This window comes from Halyomorpha halys, unplaced genomic scaffold (genome assembly GCF_000696795.3).
Source record: "Halyomorpha halys isolate HHAL.00 unplaced genomic scaffold, Hhal_1.1 Scaffold1348.1, whole genome shotgun sequence".
Classification (NCBI taxonomy): Eukaryota; Metazoa; Arthropoda; class Insecta; order Hemiptera; family Pentatomidae; genus Halyomorpha; species Halyomorpha halys.
In genome coordinates this window covers 68,911-88,970 of record NW_027115660.1, presented here as the reverse complement: position 1 = coordinate 88,970, position 20,060 = coordinate 68,911, and the positions used below count along the sequence as shown (strand labels likewise).

General features: G+C 32.6%; 1 protein-coding gene across 1 annotated transcript in view; it reads right to left on the bottom strand.

The window, feature by feature from the left end:
- lobo (lost boys) overlaps positions 1–19,841 on the bottom strand; it is a 36,076-nt gene extending 16,235 nt beyond the window's left edge. The window contains exons 1-7 of the mRNA XM_014434330.2: positions 16,471–19,841; positions 14,776–14,868; positions 11,859–12,102; positions 10,790–10,937; positions 9,944–10,069; positions 6,332–6,529; positions 4,848–5,015 (exon numbers count right to left, since the gene is read on the bottom strand). Coding sequence (XP_014289816.1) covers positions 4,848–5,015; positions 6,332–6,529; positions 9,944–10,069; positions 10,790–10,937; positions 11,859–12,102; positions 14,776–14,868; positions 16,471–19,747 — 4,254 coding nt within the window. The 5' untranslated portion in view covers positions 19,748–19,841. The remainder of the gene's footprint in view (positions 1–4,847; positions 5,016–6,331; positions 6,530–9,943; positions 10,070–10,789; positions 10,938–11,858; positions 12,103–14,775; positions 14,869–16,470) is intronic.
- Positions 19,842–20,060: the final 219 nt, after the last annotated feature.

Sequence of the window (20,060 nt, the reverse complement as noted above, 5' to 3'; positions counted from 1 at the left end):
TAGCACTTACCTCCCCAAAATTTTAAAAAGCCTGTTGTACTGTATTTTGACCCTAAGAATGGACAGATTACCATTAGGGCTAAGATAAGTCGAGAAGTTATTACATCAAAACCCATAGAATTAATTCAGAAAGTGTGAAAGAATGAAAATATACCAGAAGCTTGGAGCACATGGTAATAAGTCTTATCCCAGTATGTTAATAGTTGACCACTTAATGCCTCATGAAATTAGATATTCTTGTACTATTAAAGTATAATAGGCCACCTCTAATATTTGTATAATAGTATTTGTGTGAAATGACAAATTATTTATAAAAATTACAAAAGGAAATGAAATTTCATAACTATATGTTATCTTCTCTGATTTCCTTATTCTGACTCTCTTCTTTTACAGAATAACCTAATTAAGTGGGGCCTGGATAGCGGAGCACTCTATAAATAAGACAATTGCCATTTTAAACCTGCCCAATTAATAAACTGGTTAAACGAAAAGTGATACTTAAATGCCAATCAACAACCCAAAGGTGTTCAATGGGCTTCTTAAATTTGGAGGAAGTGCTGAATAAAGTTTACAATTTATGGTCTCATGCTATTACTTAGGAAATTTTATTTTCAAGTTTGTATTTTTTTTTTAGGATGGTAGGTGGAAATTTTTTAAAGACATGGATAGGCCCATACCTATCCATATGTGGGATTTTTACCCACTAAAACCACCTCCCTACACCTGCTCCTTCCTCTCCACAGAACGACTGTTAGGCATTACTTCAGGGAGGGAAATGGCTGAGAACTGCTTTATTATTTTCTTCGCATGAGTTTCATTGCCTTCCAGCCCTCTCTTTCATTCTCTAGCTCTTAAGGACGACTATTGAATCTCTTCACTGCGTCCCAATGCTGTTCTGTGTGTAGAAAATAGCTCACCACGTTTTCTGATGTAATGCTTTCTTCACTCACTTTCTTCAATTCACTCCTTTCTGCCGCATAGCAAAAAAGGTGTCTAATTTGGATCGGTCTTAGTAGGCTCTAAAGCATCCATGTCCAGTCAACAATTGGTTTATATAGAAATCCACCTCACTATGCCGGCGATCATACCACAAACAAACGTCGGATATTAACCTGTAAGTCCACCTCCCGAAATCTGCAGTCTCCCAACACTGTTGCCAATGATCGATGGCTATTTTCCACTCTTCTCTGGAAACGTTAAAGTGAATGAATGAATGAATCAAAAAATAATTTTGTTTTGGGACATATGTCCCCATAAAATAATGCATGGTTCATATATTAAGATTTTTATCTGGTATATTGGCTTTACTACTGTTTATAATGTTAATCAATATATGCCTATTTATTTGATTACAATGATTCGGAGGTTTGGTTATATAATAAGTGGAGGAATAGGTGTCGTTTAAAGGAAAGAATGGATAAGGACTGGCAAATGGAGATGGGAAGAGAATTCCAGAAGGAGGTTGCAGGTATGACGAAGGATTTGCTAAAGAAGGTGCTTCTATAAGAGAGCATTTATAAATCAATCTGTTGGAATCTGGTGTTTAATGAGTGGATGGATGAACGAAGAGTGGGGAGATCTAGGATATAGGTAGGTTTTTGATTTTAAGAACTTGGAATAGGAAAATACCAAGGAGGTATTGCCTTTGGGAGGTTGGATAAAGCCACTTCAACTCAGTATACTAGTGGGAGACTTGAGAGCGCCTTGGGAACTCAAAGATAAATCTTACAAACTAATTCATGAGTCTCTTCAGTCCCAACTCTAGTTCTGCAGATAGCCCTCCATAGACCAAGGAACCGTAGTCAAAGTGGGGGAAGACGAGAGATGCTGACGGGTGTTCTGAGGAATGGAATTTTGTTTGAGTAAAGTTATGGATTTGGGAAATGTGATTATTCCAGGAGAAGTGTTGGTCAAAGGTGACTCCAAGGTTTTTTATTGTAGGATAGAAGTGAATCGGTTGGTTGTTAAGGAAGAGTAGAGGACAATAAGGGAGGGAATGAAGGAGGCGCTTGGAACCAATAAGAATGGCCTTGGTTTTTTCAGCATTCAGCTATAAAGTATTGTTAAACGCCCATGTGTTAATGCTGTCAATATCTTCTTGTATCTTATGGATGGCCTCAAGCATCTCAGAGGGATGGAAGGACTGATAGGTTTGGAGATCGTCTGCATATAGGTGGTATTGTGCATGGTGAATGGAATCAGGAAGATCGTTGATATAAATGGAGAAAAGGGTTGGTGAAAGTGAGAACTCCTGAGCCTCATGTCAGAAGAAGGGGAGAGGAAAGAGGTTTATTCGAAATGACGATTGTATGGGAACGATGGGACAGGAAGGAGAGGAACGAACCACTTTAGGACACTATTATAAGGATGTTATAAGGCATAAGGATGTTTGGGTAAGGTTTCGGAGGGACTTACCCAAAGGTGGAATAGTGCCCTGAAATTCTGGTGCATCTGAAGCGTCTTTTGGCAGCATCTCGTCTTCTCATTAAATTTCTTATTTCTGAGTTGATCCAGGGAGCCGGAGAGCGTTTGAAGGTACGGGTTTTAAGAGGAGCGTGTTGGTTTAGGAATTTAAGGAGATTCGAGGATAGGCATTCAACCATGTCGTCAATGGATAGATAGTCTAAAGTGAATAGATAGGTACTAAGGAGAGGGAAAGTTCATCAAGGTAGGGACCAATGTTTTCTATGGTTAAGGAATCAAGGTTTCACCAACTAATTTTCTTGGGTATAAGCAAGGGAGTGGGAATGTTGTAGGAAATTTTGATAAGGTCATGGGAAGAAAGAAAAGACAGGAATTTGGGAGGAGGATAAAAGGCTCTGTGGGGAATCAATAATAAATACATCAAGCCAGGTATCAGTGGACTGGGTATGATGTGTGGATTGATAGGGAGCAATATAAAGGTCTAGGGAGAAAATTATGTCCATAAGGTATGATCGATCGGGAGAGTCTGTGAGAAGGTTGGTATTGAGATCGCCTGCGATTATTATGTTTTGGAAGAGAGAAATATATGAAAAGGAGGATTCAAATGCATCATCAAAACGGACTTGAGGTGGGCGATAAATACAATATAGAGGAGGGAAAAGGAGCTTGACGTAAGTTGCACACAAATGTATTCCATCTGGTGGGTGTCAAAGGAGGGAGACTTTAAAAGGATTTTGGCCCTCAGACTGTCATGAATGTATAGAGCAACTCCACTACCAGTACAGTCCATTCGGTCATGATGAAGGAGGGTATAGTTGGGTATTGAGATGGAGGAAGTTAAGATATTGGGTTTAAGCCACATTTCTGAGATGGCAATGGTGTGGTAAGAATTTTGGAGGAAATAATCTAGAAATTCGTTATAATGTGCCGAAAGGGAATGGGAGTTACCATGACAGGATGTTAGGATACTAGTCATGTAGGACTAAAGGAAAGAGTGTGAAACAGTGAGGAATGGATCAAATTTATTATTGGAGTAAGGAAGGAAAATTGAGAATGTGTTGAAAAGAATATTTGGGTTAATATCAAGGGATAGGGTACATTCACTATTTGCCTATTTGAATACAATGAGGTAGGCAATAAACTCATATTAGGCATATAAAAAAATATGCTGAGTGAAAAGGTAACAAATTAAATACAGTGCTATATTAAATTGAGAGAAATATAGAAATAATAAATAAAATTTACTAGAAATAAAATAAATACTTGAACACATAATTTACTTAGTTTGAAAATAAAAATAAAAATAATGGTACTTAGAAGAGTAAATAAAAAATAAGATGAAAATATATATAAAGATATAGATGTAAAAATTTGTTTGGAAAATATATCAGAAAAACTAAATTAATTTACTAAGGGAAAGAAAACAAATCATATGCACTAATAGATTAATAGCTTCTATAAAAAAAAAGAATGTTTTTCTTAAGTTGAGAAATAAAAAAGAAAATGAGAGGTTATAATGAAAGTGTAAAAATAGGCTAAGTAATAAAAATAATAAATAACAAATTAACATAGATGTACCCTAAAACTGATGTAACCAGGGAGGTGGCGTCAGTGAAAGGTTTCCATATCCTCAGCTCTATTAATGATAACAACAGAGTGTCATCCATAATGCCTGCTTCTTTCTTCAACAAGGAGTTACACAGGCGACATTCTGGCTATCACACACACCGCCTCGTAGGAAACAGTTTGAAAAGCACTAACAAGAACCTGCGAAAAACTGAAACCGTCTGTCTCCTGTGTGATATAACCATCACTTTTTTCCAAATCGGAGCTACATATAACATAATGGAGAGGATATGTGTGTGTATGTGAGTGAGAGACGCTTAAAAAAAAAAAATTCACTTGCCTAGTAATTAACATAACATAGATAATATGTAATAATAATGTAGATAACAATTATACCTAAATAGAGTAGACCTACTTGAATTTAGGTAGGAAGTTACTGAAGCACTGTTTGGTGGGAACAGCTCTCCAGTTGCAGGTAACATGTTAGCTTTGTTGTCAAAATTCAGAGATATTTGGACCAACGTGAGTGCAGGCCTAGGACTATATCAGTGTTTCACAAGACTACATCCCTTCCCCCATAATCAATTGTTAAAAAAAAAAGAAATGTAACTGTTATACTAACCATGTAAGGCCCATCAGGCCGAATGATATTAAATTAAAAGAAAAAGAAAAAGTGTTCCATGAATCAAATACTACATTTTATGCTAAAAATTAATTTACCACGAGGAAAAGAATGCAGGTTAAAGATGCACCACTGGATTAATCTTGAAACTAAGGATTGAAGATGAGGTTGCTTTTAAGCTTTATAATTATGAGTGACCAAGAATAAAAAATAAGAAGTGCCTCATCTTGCTTACTTTCCAGCCTCCCTTTTGTGCTAATTTCTCTATGTATATTTCTTCTAATAATCTTTGATCATCCTTGAACTGTTTTTCTAATCTTTCTGATAATCTGTCTCTATCTGATCCTTTGAAAAATGTTTCAATTGTGATAAGTTGTTCACTGCTTTTACGTTTGAATCCAATCTAAAAAAAAATTTTCACAATTATATTCAAGTAATAGCTAATCAATATAAACATTGCTTAAAATAACCAAAAAAATTGTAACCAATGATTTTGGTTTGTGAATGGTTTGCTAACAATGATCTCTTATAATTAGAAATCAATTTTCATACATTCAAGTATGTTTACATTTGATAGATTTCCATGATGTTGGATTATGTTGTTCTATTCATGTTCATAAAGGTCATTTTTATTAACTTTGAAGTCCCTTTAACTCATGTTTACTAAAATATTTTGTTTTCATATTTATATATTGCTGCTTTTCTTGAATAGTGGCACATCTTACATAATGCTATTTTACAAAGGAAACATTTTAAATTTACTTAGTTTTCAAATATTGATGTCAAATTTTAATCTATTTTTCTAATTTTTCATATATTAAATATTTGTGTCTCTTAGAACTAAAGTTACTAAATAATCATATTGTGCCAGTACTTTAGCTGTTTTTCCAAACCAATTTTCAATATATGCCGGTTTTTAAGAAAATCATTTTTGAATTAACTAAGTAATACTTTCATTGTAAATTATATTATATTTAAAGAAAAGTAAAAAAGAAATAAAGAAATTACAATTAAAAAATAAAAATTTGCAATAACAAATGTGAAAAAGATGTTAAATAATTAGAGTGAAAAAAAAATAAACAGTCTATTGTTGAATTTTTTATTTTTAAATTAAAATCTTGCATTTTCTTTGGCCCAAAGAACAATTTTTTGAATAGGCATGTTCTAGATTCGTAATAACTTTATTTTTTTCTTGCCAGCACTATTATCACTAAAAAAAATTTAATCAATTCTGTTATTTGTTGCCTTTACTTTGTTTTCTAAAAATCTGAGCAAAGAATGACCAATTTAATTTACTCCACTCCACTTCGCCTTCCGGCTGTATATAACAAATTATGTTTGTTGATTTCAACTCAAAAATCGTAAATTTGAGGTCCAAATATGTTATTGCTTATGAAAAAAAATTACTTCCAACTTTTCGCAAAGCAAAATGTATCACTATTCAAGAAAACAATTGGAAAAAACCCTCTTGAAAATAATGAAACCACTAAACTTATGCTGTTGTTCACGAAAGATTGAGTATAGTTTACTGCTGGCGCATCTGTTCTATAGTGGAAAATTGTAGAATATGAAGATGTGCCACTCTGTTTGGTGAAAGTACATTACCTTTGGAATACTTTAAGCAAAACATCTGAAAAACACTTGGTTTTTTTTAGTTCTCTTATCAAGTAAAGCATTGATATAATTAAACATTGTGTATTGTTATTTTGGGATACTTACTTCAGGTGCTTGAATATCTTTTTCATCTGGAGAATATTCTTCCATCATACCAGTAACCATGACTTGAGTAACCATCCCTGATACTATATAAGCATCATATCCTGCTCCAAGCAACATAGACTCCAATAATAACGCCAGCTCATAGAGATTTCCTGATTGGAAATAGAGGGTTTTGTCTGGTCCATTCAACTGTAAGGGCTATAAAAGAAAGGTTATTGAATACGAATTTGAAATCATTTTTGTTCTTTAAACTGGAATGATAAAACTGAAAAAGAAGTTAATAATCTTGAGTTGATTAGTTCATGTGAGTTAGATTTTGTTTAAATAATTGTCATTGGTGGCATACTGAAGGAATGAATATTTAAAAAATAATAATAATCAAATTGGAAGGTAACAAAAAGATACTTTATTATTTTAAAAGATTTTTCATAATTTACAAGAATGTTTCTGGAAATTTTACGTTTAAGAAAGAATTATTTCAAGTTAAATGCTGAAAATTTGAATATTGGTTCTATATTAAAATGGTAAACTATACTGGATTTCTGGGGAGTATTCTCTGATATTTGCCCTTTTTTGGAAAGTTGAACTATTTTTGAAAAAACTTACCTCTCAAAATAGTATTTATAGTATTTTAAGTAGTAATTAATTTGTAATTCTTGGTCTCGAACAAAATGTTGAAATTAGCAAAAATTGATGATCAATCATTAAATCGATTGAATTCTCCTCCCTTTAAATAATAAAAAATATATAATTATATTATTGTAATAAACACTAGCAGACCTGGCAATGCTTTTCAATAGCTAGATTAGAGGAGTATTTAGATTAATTGGACACAATTGAAGTTTTTATATCAATTAATACTCACACACACATTATATATACAAAATTACCAAGTATAAGTAATTTTACTAAGTATAATTTTTTTTTTTGAGGGGGTTTTGAAGATCAGTCAATAATACAACTATATATTTATTTTACCCTACAATGAAAAAACAATTTTTTATAACAAATACTTTCTTCAACTAATTACTATAAAACTAAAAAGTACATACTGTAATGAATGATTAATAACTATTGCAATTAAAACATTACTTAGAATTGTCTATTACAGCGTGCTCTACATTTTATGGTCCAACTAACTCTAGGTTTGTGCCAGAACTGAATAGATTTTGAAATGGAGTTAGAGAGTTTGCTTTGGTTTTTCCAACACATAATTATTTCTTTCTAGCTGGTAGTCCATCTGTTATTTCTGTTTTGTATTTTGTCTATTTATATTTAGTGTTGTTAATTGTGTCCTGTGTATTTATGAGGTTAGAACAACATGAATTTAAATTTTGTACATCCAATTTTTGGTTGATAGCCCAATTCTTATATTTTTGTGTAGTAATAATTTCGTTTAAATTTATTTATTTCCCAATGTATGATTTTCGATGCATCAAATTTTAATTTATGTCCAGTTTGTCTTAAATTTTAGAAAAACAGGACTGAGCCTCTTTTTGGCTTCACTTTTCTTGGCACCTTACCCTCTTTGTTATACTTCTTTTTCAATTCAATTGAAATGGAAAGGATTACAACTAAAATAGAAAAGGGTTTCACTTGACTTATGAAATAAAAGAAAATTAGTGGTATATATATTCATTCTCGTCATGCTCCTGGATATATTCATTGCACTATCCTCTATTTTTTATCAGATAAATCGTGGCTTTCAGTAGCCTTAAACCTTTAGTAGCCTTTATTGTTTTGTACTTCTGGGTTCTGCTTGGCGACCTAAACGCTCCATCTATCAGATGGGATTAAGAACTTTACTGAGGAAAAACTGGTTGAGTACATGGCTGCTTCAGATGGAAAACCAAGCTTCCTCACATATACTGAAGCAACATCCAAACCAGATGCAGCCTTAGTTCATTCATAAAATTGTCTCTCTTTGTTTGCCCACCACCTGAAGCCTTGGCCATAGTATTCTGGTGGCTAAAGAAATTCTTGGTCCCTACATGTTCAAAGAGAAAAAGAGGGCCTGATGGAACTTAAGGAAGGTTGAGTACCCTAGCTGTGTTTGTGGATTTCAAGACAGCTTTTGACAAAGAAAGAGGTGGATTGTTTGCCTCACTCAGATCGTTTCTTGCTCAATGATTCTTTAAATTGTGTTATCAGGACAAAACCTCATCTTTTAGAAAAACCAGAAATGGTGTATCTCAGCAGTCAGTATTAAGCCTGGCACTCTTCAAAATAATACTTGATGATGTGATTTCTGTGGTGTCCTTGGTTCCAGGAGTCTGTGTGTTACTGTAGGCGGATGACTGTTGTCATCTGGGAAACAATCAAATAATATCTCTGCCCTCGAGTCGGCCTTGAGTGTTGCATTGAGGCATCTTTCAAACTGGGGATCGCAAAATGAAATGTAAATAAACACCCTGAAAACTAAATTCCAGCTTTTTACTCTATCAAATAAGAGACACTCCACCTCACTATCATTGGACGGTAATATGTTGAAGCAACTTGTTGAACCTGCTGAAGAGATTGATAGGGAACCTCCCAGGATGTGCTGGTATTGACCTTTAAAAAGCTTGACGTCGCTCAGAATCATGCTCTGCAAATTGCATATGGTGCTAAGATGGGGCTTATTGCAGCACCATAGCAGAGCTTCAAACAGGAACTGAACCCTAGAGATTCAGACAAAAATTGGCTGTATTAGCCTTTAATGTAAGTATTCAGTAGAGCAACTTAAAATTTTGGCTGACTTATACACCTGCTGCTGAGCAACTGGGTCACAGAAACAATATTTCTAAAGAATGTTAAATACTTGAGGGGAGAGCATTACCTTGTCCAGTCCCTTTAGAACCCTGAATCGTTCCCATCAGCTCAAGACTTGATTCCACAACACACTGCCTGTTATTACACAACTCTGACATGACCAGCCTCCAAGAGAATACTTCCCTCCTTCTCCTAATGAGCTGAAGGACACCCCAATTCCAGAAGAAGGATGGCTGCATGTATAAACCAACAGGTCAGCCTGTAGTGTGTGTGTAGCAATAAGAAATGCACAAAGGCCATTATTCTCATAAGCTACAGCAAATTTATCAAGAGTCTTAAGAAGGGAAGCAATGGGCACCCCTCATCAGTCCAAGTGATCATATACCATCTGATCTTTCCTACCACGTATCAGTTGCCACTTTCACAGCTGTTATTATTGGCCATGATTACTTGGGTGCACATCTGTATGAAATTAGAGTTAGATGATCCTCCCTGCTTGTTATGCTTGGAGTCACCAGCATCCAGCAACTTATATGACTGCCCTCACCTCGAGGACATAAGACAAAAAAATTTCATAGACGAGACCAAGTGGTCGAAGTTTTGAGCACTTTATAGGGCTACCAGAAGAGCCATTGACCTGCGGTGTACAGGGAAAAAAAATAAATAAATAATAATTGTTAAGTAGATTAAGTTGTGATTTTGTTATTATCAACACTTATATTCCTATCTATTTCATAGAGACCAATAAATTTTTATTAATATTAATAAATTTTTGTATTCCTATCTATTTCATAGAGACCAATAAATTTTTATATTGGCCTGTAACAAATTAATAAAGATTATCTTACTTTAATAACATACCGGGTAATCACTGCTTGACAAAGGTTTGAGGTGGAAACAGTTTGATATGAATTTCGAGCAGCCCTGCCAATCGCCCAACGAGTGTATTTTCAATCTAGTGGGTTTTATAAACGTACAGATGTGTTTCTAAAAAGGAAAAAAAAAAAGAAGAAAACAATTTTATTTAATATATGAAACTTATAATGTGCTACGGATAGTTGACCGTAGAATTTAAGATATGAAAAGATGGTAAGGGTTGCGGTAAAAAAAGAACAAAAAATTGTGCAACGTTTTGCCCCATTTTGTAGAGCTTCCTCACAAGACAATAGGTTAAAATACTTATTAATTTCTACTAAAGATATTCTTAAATCTAAAATTAAAACCATATTAAATTTCTTATTTTTGTCAAGTTCTCTTATAGTATAACTTTCTTTTGCAATTGGTATATATTTTTTCATTTTAGTACAAGTATATAAATAATTATAAATTACAGATTGCTGCAAGTTAAACTAAAAATTTTATAGTTCATCCAAATCGATGGCATATTTAAATACTTTCAATGATGACAGGAAATTCAAAAATCTTTTCTCAATGCAGTCGCATTAATAGAACTATAAGTACTTACAGAAAACAAAGACTTTTACAAAACTGGGACTGAGTTACAGATATTTTATAACATATTGATATAAGAGAATCACTTGTTGCATACTGATAGGAAATTATTATATTGGATTGAATGTATCAAACATCAGTTAAATTTTATACTGATAAGTCAATAATTTATCAATATGTAAAAGATCAATAAAATATTAAGTAACAACAAATAATAGGCACTCTTTATTTTTAATCTTAATAATTGTTTATTACCTGGACACCATGTTGATTGTAAGCAAAAAACAAAAGCCTCAAAAATCGTTTTGGATACTTGATTGCAAATTTATTTAGAAATTGTGAACAAACATAATGGAACAGCTTTTCTTGATTATTGCTCAGTAATTCTTTCATAGGTACATACCTATTGAATTTTTTTCCATTATATTAAACATTTATAAACTTTTATATTACTGCATATAGTAAGTTACTTTTAAAGAACTTTTGTTAAATCGTGTTTAAAAAGTCTTGTAAACTTTCTATATATCTTTTTTATTTTATAAACATAAATTCTTCTTTCTCACAAGTCATGTTTGTGGCCACCGAAAGGTATGAAAAATATTTTTTAAGATATAAATAATAAAAGAAATACCGATACCAGCAATTGCTGTCTATATTCATCTACCCATTGTAAAAAATTGAATGCAAGGAAAGTTGACACATTTAAAATTAAAACCTCACCAAATTTGGTATCCTAAGAAAAATTGATTTTTTTCATGGTTAATTATATTAGATTTAAGTACAAATGTGACTTATTGATTATTATTATTTTTTTCTTTTCATGTACATAGTTTGATTTTGATCCTTCTATTAATATATATTTAGAGAGAGATTTTAGTTATTTTTATGTGTTTTTTTCATTGACTTATTTTTTTTATTCTTATTTTTTTTTTTTAGTATGAATGTGATCAGTTATCTTACCTACCTGAACTATTACCTATTTCCTAACAATGACAGATTATAATATTTATCAATTAATAAAGTTTCGAAATTTGAAAAAAAAAATTATATTAGGTGAAACATTAAACATTCTTACTTTTGGGGAGAATAGTGTTTTAGATACAAATATTTAGGTTTTACCATTTACCTTATAAAATGATCCAGAATTTTTTTATTTTATTTTTTGTCTGTACTATTAAAGCTGGCCATTACAAATTATGTCATATTTTCAGCTAGCCCTAGGGGCCTAGCTGACTTTAAAAAACAAGGTATATAGGTCTTCGACCCTCATGCACTAATTTTTAGATAACCTTACAATAATTATATTTGTTTACATAGTAATTACCCAAGTTTTTTGTTTTTAAGGAGAATTTCCAACTTATCATAAATATCAGGGGCTGCCCCTAAGTCTTGCATTATCCTGGTCATGGTCTTATTGTTGAGACAATGGTTGTATTCAGGCGGGCTCCAGGTTAGCCAATTAAGGTCTTTTGTTTGTAATGGGTCAAATTGATTGATATATTCTGATTCCTCTTCTTCTATATGAATATCAGATCCACCCATCAGACTCATCGATTGGACTCCCAAAGCTGAAAATTATATTTAAAAATAATTTTATATGGAAATGTTTATTTTTAGTTATTATGACTTATAAATATATAATTAAGGCAAATAGATTGTAATATTTCAGATATGTTATTTTCTTCTATAAATAGAATATTTTGTTGATATACATTTTTGTGAATGTAATATTAAATTACAGGAAGCAATTTTTCACTCTTATTTTGGTGCTGTTTGTGGTACAGAGCTTTCTAAGAAAGATTAACCATTTGATTGTGAATGATTTTATTTTTCTGTTATAATAATCTTGAAGGCCAACATTTCCTTCTCCCTATGAGGTTCTAATCATTAGTTTTCTAGTTAGAAAATATATGCTGCTTGTTTTGTCACTTCCTAATCCTGTTATTAAGCTGAAGCTGAAACTTTACAACACAATGTTTCTTTCAGTTTCATTTACAATAAACTTTTTAAAAATGGCCACCATCTTTCAGCATTCTTTTAAGTATTTGTACGAAATATAATTTGAATTTTAAATGGAACACACCAATCGCTACAACACTTTTTACATATGTCATAGAGTTTTTTGTCACCCCATACTCCATCTATAAAATTCCCACTAATGTATCCTCAAGAATGAACATTTTGAGCTGAAAGGTGAACAGGACACACTAGAAGACTGCAGAAAACACACAGCCAGTTAGATATATTTTTCCTTTTTATTTTTTTGTTTTCCTGAAGTCATGGAAGCATCTTTCCCAATTAAGTCAGTTCACCTATATTAAATAAGATAAAACTAAAAGTGTCTGTTAGTTCATTAATATCCTGACTAACATAATAATATCATAACATAATATCCTGACATACTCAGTTCTAAGCAGCCTCAGAGTGGGAATATTAAGATTCATTTCTTTAGGTCCACATATATAAATATATATTTGTTTCATAACATGTTCAAAAGAATATCTGTTTATAAAGGTCGCTTTACCCAGGGCTGATCATGCAGTTTTAAGTACTATAGTAGCATTGTTGGAGGTTTTTAATTATAAGAAGAAAAGCTTGTGTGTTTGTCAGTAATTAGTTGAAGAATAGGCCAAGGTCTGAAGGAGTCAGAATTATTCTTTCTTCAAATTACTGTCAGATGTACAGGCACTGGACAGAAGTTGCATAACAACGCTACTCGGCTCCTGAAATGTTATTGGTGAATGTACCCATAGGCCCCAGTAAAGTTCATTGTTAGTACAATCAGGTATCACGTTTTCTGTGCCTGGACATCGGATGGATATTGTCCTTGGTATTGTGGAGGTGGTTGTGTTAGATCTCCAATGATTATATTAGGTATTGATGAGCAGAAGGCCTCGACAATGTGTATTGAATATGGTTAAGGTAGTTGAATAGGTGTTTAGATAGGATGAGGCCTGGCAGGTAGCTAGTTGCTGGGTTCTAAGAAAGGATAAAAGGTAGAGGAAGGAGGAAGTGACCAACAGGAAACTAGTGTGAAATAAGATTCTTCTTATCAATAAATAAGTTGGAAGAAAATACTGAATGTCTTTTTTACTGTCCCAAGAAGGTACTTGTTTTTTCCCCACCCTCCTATTTTATTTATTTATTCATTCAATTGCAATACATAATATAACAAATATATATGTACACAATATTAAAAATTAATTTCTTATTTTTACCCGCGGGTATTATTGGGATAGGGGTTTTATTTTGGCACTTTGTGCCTTTAATTTATTTACTGAGTATCACTCTGTAGAGGTATTTGTTGAGCACCATCGGTGGGGTAGTAGGCCGTACGCCTGTAAGAACTAACTTTTTGTGTTTCAGTATATTCTTTTAGGTGAACTTTATTCATAACATCAAGATATTTGCAATTATAATGATATTTATATATAACATTATAAAATTATTTACATTTTCCTGAATAAATTAACTCAATAAATGGCTAGAGAAAACATAGGTGGTGAAACGAACTGAAGGTATTGGGGGTAAGCGATAACGGTTTCGGCGGCAATGGTTACAGTCTAGATCTGCAGGAACCGTGTCGCCGTGTCATGAGTATCATATTTATTGAGCAGTAGTTTATCCAAGTGCGGATTTGATAAGTTATATGTAAACTTTTCCATCTGAATTGTAACTTTTTCTATTCCTATTGGAATCTTTATCATTTCGATTAAAAATTTTTCCATTTCAAATGTAATATTTTCTATTTCAAATGACAAATTTTCCATTTCAATTGTAACCCTATGGGGTACTACTCCACAAGCGGCCTTCTGGACGCACCAGCTGTTCCTAGCCTAATACCTCCGAAAGTATTCCGAGTTTACCTATCTCAAAATTCGAATAATTTGTTGATTTTCACCAAAAATTTTTAATTTATCATGGAAAATTTCAGTGGTTCTGCCAAATTTTTACTGTTTCATTTCTATCTAGTAGTTAATGCTAAAGTTTTGACAGAGAGTAGGTATTGATTATAGAATATTAAGTCGGAGGAGATCTAACCTCGTACCAAAGGACCCTGGTTAACTAGCACACCTATAATCACTTCCGATTATGTTTTTGGCACTGGCGATATAATTTCTGTAGTTTATAACTAAAAAGTACAGTCAGTCAAAAAAGTTAAATACAATGCCTTAGTCTGATTTAATTTACTATCCTTAAATAGGTAATACAAAAAAGTAAGGTATAAAGGAAATACTTACTAATATTTGAAAATGTGGCTCCTGATGTATCACTTAAATAATCTTTATCTCCTAACTCATTGTGGCATATTCTAAACTTATCTGGACGATCCCCTGAAATTATATTTAAAATATATATGTGAGTTATTGTATGGGTCATTATCTAAAAAAGTAATGACAAGTTGGTCCATTTTCAACCTCTGACATGAGTGCCAGTGATTAGATAAAAATAAGAACTACTCCACTCCTTTTGTTGTACTATGGAGGCTATATTTTACCTCCAAAATAGATATAAGTAGTAAATAAAATTAAAAAAATAGCGAATTGGGCCAAAAATTCGTATTCGACCTATAAATGATTGTTTATTTCAGTTCACTAATTGATTTAGTCAATTATTACATTTGGATTCCATTAAATTTAAAAAATAAGCCTCATTATTTATTGTAGTTAGTTCAAAGAAATGAAATAAAAACGGGTTCAGACATTTTTCCTCCACTGCTTTATAGAAAATACTTGGAGGGGACAGTAGTGAGTAGCCCCTTGAATTGTTTTAAACCCTCAGACACTTGCTTCAGTAAGGCTTGCCTTGCTGTTGGGGAATAGTAAAAAAAAAAAACAGGATATAGTAGATTCAATATGGTTGGTACCTACCTACATTAGCTAGCAATTTGTACGCAACACACTCTACATTAAGCCGATTCTTGTCTTTGACTTCAAACTTCTGAAAAGCCACGGAAGCTCTGGGGGATCCAACCTTTCAAAACCACACCAGCTGTAAATTAGGACAATAGATCAAGCACTTAAGTCTGGATGAAGATTCGACTTCTATATCAGTATCTATCCCAAAATTAAAACTGAACTGTCTACCTTACTCACTCCAAAGCCTGAATTACTTTCCGAAAAATCTTTCTTATTTATGCTGCCTCTCAAAATGTTTCCCAAGTCCGTTTCTTCATGAAGTGAAACTTTATTGACATTCGTTCTACAACTCAAGAAAAATGAATTACACTGGAGTAAATTGATTTCGTGACGTGAGGGAATGGTATGGAACGGTAGTGGTGGGGACAACGCTTGTTTTGTTTTATATTTAGATTAAAATATCTCAAAAACTGAAAATTGTAGCTCCAGCATGTAAGAGTAGGAAATGTCTAATATTCCGTCCTCCTATAATTCAAAAATTGTATCTTGACGCTACACCGAGATAAGAAAGGCGAAAAGTGTAAATTAAACGATACAGAATTTTCGGACATTTAAATTAAAATATTTTGAAATCCAAAAATTGAAGTTTTAAAATAAAATTTTAATACATTATTTAATTTTCAGAAGTTTCACCTCTGTTGGTCAGTCCCCCCCCCCGGACTGCCACGATATTTTTTTAATTTAATGCTAAAGTTTCGGGTCACCAACTCAACTTCAGGCGTAACCATTATTATAGTATTCTTTTATTTATGCATCTATATATTTTATAATATGCATATATTTATTGTTATTAGAGTACTACTTTCCATAAGGAAACCTATTTCGTCTTGTATATGTTTACAATCTCGCGTTTAAAAGCTTTTTAATCAATGAAACTGTAAGGAGTCTTCTCTATATTAGGAATGAATTTTTCAATCTACTTATAGATAGTGAAAAAATCCTTTAGATTTATAATATCCAATTTAAATGTATTTGATTTGATATCTCGCTGGGATTGTTATATTAAGTTATACTTACAAAGGATTCTATGTTCTATTCGTTCACTGGCAGTATAAGTCATAGCTGGTAGAAGGGTAGGAATCATAGCATAATGAGGTAATTCAAATAACTCATTATCCGGTTTCAGCAAGGATATAGTTGTTCTTAATTTTAAATTCACTAAGCTGCTTGGTATTCTTCTATGTAACAGTGAACGGAAAAAATATAAAAAACCTGGGTGATGGTGTCTATGCCAAATTTTTTCTGATTTTAATGTCGTATATCTGGCCGTAGTTATTTTCACCCTAAATTCCATTCTATCATCACTAACAAAATCATTATCTTTTACAACTTGCTTCCTTTTAATCACCGAATAATAATCATCCTCTATGCTCTTTGCATCTCGTGAAAGTAGTGATTCTACGTCTATTATTTGGTCTAACTGTTTTTTAGTATGAACTTTTTCTTGTTTGAATGGTGCATCGTTTGATTTCTCTCCAGCTCCTGAATTATGAATTGTGGGAGAAATCGGTTTGATTACATCTTTTTGTGGCTCAGGGTGTAATTTATTTAATAAACTGTCCAATTCCTGAGTAGAAGGTGAATAAGGTATCATTACTGGTTGGTCAGTTTTTACTTTTATGTTACTTCCTGTTCCATCAGTAGCCTTAGTAAGACATTTTACCGTATCTTCATGTCCAGCTGAACCTCCTAGATGTTTTGAAAACATACATGATACGATTTCATCGACAGTTGAGTATTGGGTAATACCCATTAGTCCTTTTTTTGTTGGTGGGTGGATTTGTGTTCGATTATCGCTTGGCGCCGTATTTGGTCTCTTCCTTTCCTCATTCTTTGGAATATAACACTTTTGAACGTATGGAACATCCTTGTAAATTCCTTCTTGATATTTTTGGTAGATTGCACATTCTTTCTTGTAAGACTCTCTCAAGTTCAATCGCTTGATCATATTTTCAGTTTTATTTATTGCATCTTCGGAATCTTTTTCACTATACTGTGAGGAATCCGAATTTTTCAAACAAGAACCTGATGGGCATAAAGAAGAGAGCTGATCTGATGAAAGTGACTTTTGAATTTTCATTAAATCCTTTTCTGGTTTTGTGTCTGTATTGTTATCAACAATGGGGAATTTATTTTTTTCATCTATATTAACTTTTTCAAACATTTTTTCACTTAATTCAACTAAAAAATCTTCCTTTACTGAGGAGTCTAAAACAATCGGTCTACTACGTTTCGCTTTTGACATTTGATTGATTAAGTGCTTTATGTCTGTTTTTAATCGCTCATAAGATTCAGTGATCCCCATTTTCTTATAATAAGCTTTTTCCCTCTGTTTTATTTTAAAAATTGCCTTGTTCCAAACATTGTATTCAGAAACTGAACTGACATCTGAAGCTTTGCATTGCTTTTCCATTAAATATAATTGAAGCTTTCTATGATTCATACCTCTAAAATTTATTAGTTGAGCAATGATTTCTGGTTTCTCTTCAGGAATTTTTTCTTTAGGGGGCTCAAAATAATACGTGGTATCACTTGTTTCTGAAGCTGATGTTTCACATAGATCTTGCATCAATTCGCTTGTAATGCTCACTTCGTCTTCTTTTATATAACTTTTTATTTTTTCCGGCTGCGCTTTTTTGATCTTTTTGAAAAAAGTTGATTGATCTTTTAATTCATCAAATTTAAAATCAAGGCACAATTTTTCATTTTCAGGTAAATTATCTTGATCTAATTCAGATTCATCAGAACTTTTAGCCAATTCAGTTGAACTAGGAACGAATGCCCCATCATCTATTTCTCGAAAACATTCACTCACATCATCTAAATAATACTCGTCGGTATATACTGATTCAGTTTTTGAAATTGAACTAATTTCTTCATCCGATTCTTCTGTCAAATCATTGGTTGGAGATACATCACCAGATATGTTAGAGCCTGACTTACAGAGTTGAAGTAAGTTTTCCTCTGGAAGTTCTATTGGTTTTGTTACTCTTGAATCCCTTTCGTAATATACCCTTTCGGACGGTTTGTGAATCAACCATTCAGGTGATTTGAGGGCAGTTACGGTACTTTCCTTTATTTCTTCATGAGGTAGTACAAATAACTCTTCAAAACCCTCACGGCACTGAAGTAGAAACTCCTTTTTTTTCATATCTTCTTGCTTTTTAATGTTGGCAAGTACTCTATCTCCTTCTGTCATTTCTATTTTTCTTACATTCAAACTTTTTTGCCTACTTTCTTCCCACATATTGTTTCTTTTCGTTCTTTTTTCTACATCTTCCTCCAAAATTTCTTCTTCTTTGCCGCTTTTCATGTTTTGCTCTATTTTATGTTCACCTTTTTTTCTTTTACCACAATACCGATATAGAATATTGTAACATGCTTTTTTATTAGCTTTCTTTAGTGCTCTTCTTTTTGACTTGATTTCTTGTATCTTTTTCATGAAGTTAAAGGTAATGTCGTCTTTGGATTCCAAGAAACCCTTTTTATTCAGTTGTATTGTTTTTTTCCTCGAACCTTTGGCTAATGCAAATACTTTCTTTTTCATTATTCTTTTAAATTTGTCTAACTTTTCACCTCCAGTTTTGACATCTTTAGGTTTTTTATCGATCATTGACTTTATATAATTTTTATGTATCTCTAATGCTGCTGTAAGAACTCTAGCAGCCTCTAGAGTACTCTCGTCTACTTGTTCGGCCGTGTTCTTGGATCGTTTGCTATTATGGCCAGAACTGGAAACGGTGCTTGGCCTTATCCTACTAACGCTGGTTTTGCTTAAGAAGCAGACACTTGATGTTTCTGAACGCGTACTTTCCGAAGAGGTGCAAGTACGGGCTGGAACGTAGTCACAGATCCCAGCCATTACTTTCATTATGTTTCTATCAATCACACCAGTATAAAGTTCATTGGTATTAATGGATCTTAGGTATTTTTTCATCATATTATAAACGATGAAGAAACTCCGTTGCTTGTAGTAACCTTCATGTTCTTTGGTTAAAAATTCTAATTTTTCTCTGTCACCGAACTTCGTGAAAACACTTTCGAGTAAATGTGTAATGTAAGTTCGAAAATTATTCATCTTATCCGAACTCCACCTATGGATATACTCTCTCATCTTATCTTTTAACTGTCTCAATTTTCTTCGCTGTCTCCTGGACATTCTTTTTCCAGGTCTCCTTTTCTTATGTATGTTATTAATCTCTTTTACAATAGAAAAGGGTTCAAAATTAAAAAAGTTGTCAAGATATTCATACCAGTGAAAATTCTGGTCTGCGGTTGCTAGAAGTTCAGGCATCTTTAAAGATATTCTTAATTTTTTTTTAATGCTTCAAAACAGATAACATTAAATAGGAACAATACGTATTTATTTTATTAATCAAATATATAAAGTTAAAAGCAACAATAAACAAAAAATATGACTATTTTGTCATTATGTATCAATAACATATTTGATTTATTTTTTGAAAAACTCATATTGGTTTTCATTTAAATTAAGAATAAAATTTATTTTTCATGATCTAAAAATAGTTTCCGTATCTATTCTTTATCAATATCCGTACCTATCCCTTAATTCATTTTAATGTACAATTTCGGCGAAAAAGAAGTAA